The 6,699-nt window shown below is 47.1% G+C and overlaps 1 protein-coding gene across 5 annotated transcripts in view; it reads right to left on the bottom strand.

The window, feature by feature from the left end:
- The window catches only part of TMEM268 (transmembrane protein 268), a 54,788-nt gene that overhangs the window by 25,600 nt on the left and 22,489 nt on the right, over positions 1-6,699 (bottom strand). For all 5 annotated transcript variants that reach the window (XM_089913660.1, XM_022578933.2, XM_022578930.2 and 2 more), the window contains 3 exons: positions 4,993-5,103; positions 4,109-4,189; positions 2,736-2,921 (listed from right to left, as the gene is read on the bottom strand). In XM_089913660.1, coding sequence (XP_089769786.1) covers positions 2,736-2,921; positions 4,109-4,189; positions 4,993-5,103 — 378 coding nt within the window. The remainder of the gene's footprint in view (positions 1-2,735; positions 2,922-4,108; positions 4,190-4,992; positions 5,104-6,699) is intronic.

Raw genomic sequence — 6,699 nt, 5'->3', positions numbered from 1 at the left:
CTGGAAGAGGTAGGGAAGCAGAGTGAGGGCCATAGAAAAGTGTCTAAAGCATGAGGGGTACGCCAAGTGGTCCTTGCACCCCTGGACCAGCAGTAATGCCCACTAGGAAGAACCCGGCAAGGCCCTCACCCGGGACAACTGCAAGATGCCTGAATCTGGTCTGGAACTCCAGCTCTCAGGCTCTGTGGAGCTCCTGCAGCCTCAGTTTCCACATCTCTGAGGTGGTAACCTAACTGCTAATAGGTGATAATAATGTGCACAAAAAAGCTAGGGAGCCTCAAAGCACTAGAGGAATTACCATTGGTTTATACCAGCCCATTGTGCACACACAAACACACACACACACATTTTTCCAGTTTCAAGTGTCTGTGATTTTGTAAAGTACATGACATCAAGGTAATGCACTTGAAGAAAATCACCAGTAAATGGAGGCATGGTTGGGGGAATACCCCTCTGACGGCAGGATTCTTAAAGTCATACACAGCAGTACCTGCTGAATTGCTTCAGACAGTACTCCTATATTAAAAGTGCTTATCAAAACTGGATTTAGCACAAAAAGACAAATACGGTATGATTCCACTTATATGAGGCACCGAGAGCAATAAATTCATAGAGACAGAAAGTAGAATGGTGGTTTTCAGGGGCTGGGTAAGGTAAAAGAATTTGTATTTAATGGGTATGCTGTTTCAATTTGGGAGGATGAAAAAGTTCTGGAGGAGGGTGTAGTGATGGTTGCACAACGATGTGAATGCGCTTACTGCTACTGAATCGTACACTTAAAAATAGTTAAGGCGGTGAATTTTATACTATGTATATTTTACTGCAGTGAAAAAAATTAAAAAGTGAAAAAGAGGAAAAAAATGTTTTTAATTGTATTTAATGCATGCTCTTAACACATTTGGTCTCTAAAGTTCCATCCACCTGTCTGGCAGTTGGGATTCCAGCAAAGATGCTCCAGTTTCTTTTGTGTGGAATGGAACTCTTTCACAGTACTTGTGTCCAGTCTGAATGTAATGAAGTAAAGTGTGGGTTACACCCAGCCTGTTTACGTCAATACAGTTAGGGATCAAGAATAGGCTTTTAAATCAAAAGGGCCAGATGGGAATGTCAGCTCAGCCACCCTGGGATGGACCCTGAGCGAAGTCACTTCACCTTGCTTAGCCCACTTCCTCATCAGTAAAAGACAGAAAATCACAGCACCTTTCTGGTTGAGCTGGAGTGAGGACTAAAGGCACTAATGGATAGAAAGCCCAATACCTAATTTGCAATAAATGGCATCAATATCACTACCATTATCATTATTCAAAAAGCAGAAATTCCACCTAGCTCTGTAGGATCCGTGTTTCCTTGGAGTTATCCTTTGTGCTAGAAAAATGTTGAAAACGTCAAACAGCCTACCACTTACTAACTCAGATTGGTCTTCCCGCCCATTTATTCTAAAAGTGATAACATAAGAAACAAAGAACTGTGACAAGAAATTGGCCTCCTGAGGATCATAGGACTGGTTTCTGCTTTGGGCTTTGCCACATTCTCCCTTGTTCTGCGACCTTGGGTGAGTCAGCTGACCTCTTGGAAGCTTATTTCACCCATCAAGGAAGAAGGGAAAATAATCTATACTTCAGAGGATATGCTAAAGAATTTTATGCATGATAAAAACCTGTGAAAATGAAAGAGGTCATTATAACTATTTCTCCGCCTTTTGCACACACTGGGTTCCTCCTGAAATATGACAGTCTGGCCCAGGTTGAGACTTGGGCATTGCTTGTATTTTCCTTTGCTATTTTATAAGGGCAGCTACTTTAAAAACATGTGCACACACACTGAGACTTGATATTCATGACAGGAAATTGTAGTACTATTGGTTTGAATGAATTTGAAAAAATAATTTAAAAGACCCGTCATAGTTAATGAGCTATTTCACATAAACCCAGGCATGCATGCACAAGAAAGAACTTATCAATCTTTTCAGCTCTTTGAAGAGATTAACATTTTCTCTCATAATGGTCCTATTTGCAGGTCCCCCCACTCCTCATCCATACAAAAGGGAAAGTCTGGGCTGGTTTGGACCTTTAATCCCCAAATCTATTGGCTGAAAAGAAAATGCAAGTGCTCTCCTGTATCACACCCTGCCGAAGGTTGCCCCTCACTGCATGTCTCCCAGACAGTGGGTCTGTCCTCGTGGTGAGAAGAGGGTTGCACAAGCCGCAAACCACATTACCAGACTTCTGGTCTACTAGCTCTTGACCATACCCAACAGACAGCTTGGGTGGCAGGACCCAACAGAACTCCGGAGCAGGAGGAAAGAATTCAACAGAGATGCATACAAGATTTAAATATCCAACTGCAATTTAAGGAGATGGATGGAGAGATGACAGATTGATTGATAGATTTAAAAATGACCCAAATATTCATCAACATGTTCATGGTTAGGTAGGCTATGATCCATCAATATGCAACTACATATCCAATAGAACTACACAAAAGAATACCAAGATATTTTTTAAATGGGGTGCGGGGGCACCCAATAAGTATAAAATGATTCCTCTAAGCTATCTTTTAAAGTGCTGGGGTGAGGAAAAGAATATTGAAAACTAGTAGGCTAGAAGATGTGTATGGTCCCTACCAACCCAGTAAAGGCATGTCCCCAGGAATCTAGAACTTGAGAGCCCCACACGGACTCTATGCAAACACCTGGTGGGGGAGGAGGGGACCTGACTGGCCCAGGTGCTTGTTACCTCCGGCTCAGCCTCAGGAATAAGCTGGCGAAGTTCGGTCTGCATGAGTGGCCTCTCCGAGGGACGAGGACTGCTGGGCAGGAGAGGAGCTTCCTCCAGCAGGTTCTCCGGCCCCTCGGCCACTGTGGGGCTCACCCCAGTCTCCATGACGACACACAGCTGGCTCAATCTGCTTCTCAGCAAGGACTGCAAAGGAAACAGAGAGGGGCTCAGTGCCGGGTGGTTCCCTGAGCCGCAGACCCACATAGGACGGAGAGACTGTCTACAGACTCAGATGCTGACCTCAGGAGACTCTGGCGAGATCAGATAATTCCTGCAAAAGTATGGTCAGAAGCACTTTTCCTTCCATGCTCTCATGTGCTCCTCAAAGCAGCCTGGGACGTGGGAATCTTTACCCATATGTTGCAGATGAACAAACTGGAGCTCAAAGGAATTGCCCAAAGCCACACGGGAACCAATGGGTCCGGATCAGGGCTAAGCCACAATCCTGACTTCAAAACCAACTACAGCACTTGCGGGGGCCCGAAAATGGATCCCGGGGAAGAAGCACAGGGCTCGAGGAGAGGCGAGCTGGGCTCCAAACTTAGCATCACCAACCAGCTATGCCGGCTTCTCAGAGCCTCAGTTTCCTCCTCTGTGGAACTGGAGCAAACTCTCCCGGTTCCTTCTCAAAACATTCAGGATTTCAAACAAGTGAAAGTCATCTAAATATACGGTATTTTCCTCTGCCAGAATCTTTCTTATTGTTGGTGTTATAAATGAAATATATTCTCACTGTTATTTATTATTATTATAGATAAAATTTATATTCACTGTAGAAAATGTGGAAAATGCAACTAGTTAAAAAGGAAAAGAGGACTTCCCTGGTGGCACAGTGGTTAAGAATCCGCCTGCCAATGCAGGGGACATGGGTTCGAGCCCTGGTCCGGGAAGATCCCACATGCTGCGGAGCAACTAAGCCCGTGTGCCACAACTACTGAACCTGCGCGCTAGAGCCCGCAAGCCACAACTACTGAGCCCACGCACCACAACTACTGAAGTCCAAGCACCTAGAGCCCGTGCTCCGCAACAAGAGAAGCCACCGCAATGAGAAGCCCGCGTACCGCAACGAAGAGTAGCCCCCGCTCGCCGCAACAAAGACCCAACGCAGCCAAAAATTAAATATAAATAAATAATTCTATTTTTAAAAAATTCTTTAAAAAGGAAGATAAAAACAGTCATAATTCCCTAGGCAAAAACAACCATGATTCCACAGAGGTATTCTTACTTCCAGGTAACTTTTCCTTAGACACTTGTTCCAACGCTGAGGTAATGCAATCTATACAATCTAGCCTCCTGGTTTATTTTTTTGTTTTTCACTTAAGGTATCTCACCTCTTGGCTCGTCTTCATTTCTCGAACATGGTCGGACAAAAACTGCACACAGGTCTCCAGGTCGAAGTAGACAAACCAGAGCTGGGGAGAGAAGCAGCCATGACTGCTGAGGCCAAAACCCACCAGACCTCGAACTCTCCATCTCTGAGACGGGCCTCACCTCCTGCCTCCTCGCTGGAGACTTGCCCTTCTGGGGATGACCAGATTCATCCCAGTCTCCGGCGTGAGCATGCCATTCTGCTCTCTCCCACAGTCCCCCCCGCACGACGGGGTCTGGTAGACAAGTGGCTTCGTGTGCAGATTTGGAAAATGTCAAACCCTGTGCCTGCTGGGGGCCCACCTGTACCCACACCCTGGGCCCCTCACCAGCTAAGAATGCGAACGTGGTGCTGAGGAGATTTATCAATCCTCCCAGGCAGAGCCCAGCCAGGCTCAGGCACCCTGGGCCTCAACCAGCCCAGCTGTGTCCCAGACCCACTGTGTGACCTCTTTCTAGTCACTTCAGATCTCCCCATTGCCTTGGGGCCAAGAAAACAACCATGCCAGGAGGACAAGGCCCTCAGGGTCTGACCTGCCTCCCCAGGGACCTTGTCTGGGTACTGAGGGCTCGAAACAGAGGAGGCCCCATCTCTTTGCTGAATAAATGTTCAATGAGGAATGTGGCTTGGATGGTCTCCGAGCTTCCCTTCCAGCCCCGCCTCGTGGAGGTTCTAGGCTGCTGGTTACCACCCAGAGAGGAGTCTCCAGAAAGAAACACTGGAGCAGAGAGGAAGGAGGGGCTGCCGACGCCATCTCCGTTAGCAGACTCCGGGGGACACTGCACAGACTGGGAGAGCCCAGCCCCAAAGTGGGTTCACTGGAGAGGTCACTCCGAGACACAGTACCTGAATCACACTCTGGCAGCCTTCCACCGTGTCTGTCACCCCCAACAGCACCCGGTGTCTCAGGAGGGCTCCGTTGGCAGCCGCCAGCCTCAGATCCGTGTTGGCGTTGGCCTGTAAGACAAACGCCAGCCCCATGGCCCAACCTCCATGCTGCCGGGGAGCTCTTGGGCCTGAGCAATAACCACACACTGTCCCTCCCCGAGACACCACGGAACAATCCTGGTCTCCGAGACACATCCATTGTCTCCCCTATAAAACAGACTGTGGCATTGTTGGGACAATAAATTCAACAGTGTCAGAGAGCTTCGGGTGAAGCCCAGCTCTGCTACTTCCCGGCGGTGTGGCCCTGGACAAATGTGTCCCTTCTGAGTCTTGCTTTCTTCAGTTGTTGAAGAAGGATAAAAAGCATCTCCGGCCCTTAGGAACATGGTGAGATTGAACTGAGATTGTGTGTGTGACGCACTTAACCCGGTGCCTGGGACACAGTCGGGGGCCACACATAACTGAGGGAGGAGGCGGTTGGAGACCTTTGAGCATCGATTGTGGGAATAAAGCACCTACTTTCCATACTACCTAACCCAGTGACTGGCCCTCGGAGGGGGGCTCTGGGAATCCATCTCCTTCTTTTCCCACCAGAACCAACTGACGCCATGGATGACAAAGTAGGTGCTAAGCAGACTGGGCAGGAGAGGACAGGAAGGGTGACAGGACCCAAACCTCTAAAAGACCCTACAAGGACTTTCAGATGCAATTAGAAGGCAACCCAATCGAGGACAATGGTCCCCAAAACAGGAAGGACCCCTGTAGGGAGCTTCTGAATGTGTGAGAAGGCCCTTACGGTTGTCACAGGCACAGGACAGGCAATGCTGGCATTTAGGGACGAGGACCAGGGATGCTAAACACATGCCTTCCACCGTAGGCCACGTCCCATGACAGAGAATCTTGCACGTGGAAGAACTGTCCCCCAGCCTACCTGAACCCTAAATGTCCCACTGGGCACGAGCACATGTGAAAAACTCTCTTCATAATTCTCTGACTGGCCAACCTAATTCCATTTTACATATAAACCTAAAGTGTTTTGTGAATAGGTTTTAAAATACATCGAATTTTCCAGGAATGCCACTAAAGGCACACCTCGTTTATTGCATTTCGCTTTATTGCACTTTACAGATACTGCTTTTTTTTTTTTTTTACAAACAATGTTTGTGACAATCCTGAGTCGAGCAAGTCTATTGGCGCCATTTTTCCACTAGCGTTATTTTTTAACTGAGGTATGTGCATTGCTTTTTTTTAGACATAGTGCTTTTACACACTTAATAGACTACAGTATAGTGTAAACATAACTTTTATATGCACTGGAAAGCCAAAAAATTCATGTGACTCTCTTTATTGTGATATCCGCTTTGTAGCAGTGGTCTGGAACCAAACCCACAGTATCTCCAAAGTCTGCCTGTATTATAAAAATCAAGGGGTGATTATATTTTGTTTTGCCTAGAACTTTAGCAAGGGTGTTCACCCTTTCAGAAACCCCTATCACCAAGATTTCAGGTCCTGACTCCATCTCTTAACTACCTATATAACCCTGGGCAAATTAGTCACCATCTCTGCCTCCACACCCTCACGTCCAAATTGGAGATAACATCCCCTAATAATAAGGGTTAGAATAAGGATGAAATGAGTTAATCCACGTAGGACACCTGGAAGAAT

The sequence above is a fragment of the Delphinapterus leucas genome, chromosome 6, assembly GCF_059928025.1.
Source record: "Delphinapterus leucas isolate spDelLeu-1000000601 "Yukka" chromosome 6, BTC_Dleu_Yukka2, whole genome shotgun sequence".
Taxonomy (NCBI): domain Eukaryota; kingdom Metazoa; phylum Chordata; class Mammalia; order Artiodactyla; family Monodontidae; genus Delphinapterus; species Delphinapterus leucas.
The sequence above is the reverse complement of the archived record's forward strand: the minus strand, read 5'-3'. Positions and strand labels throughout refer to the sequence as shown.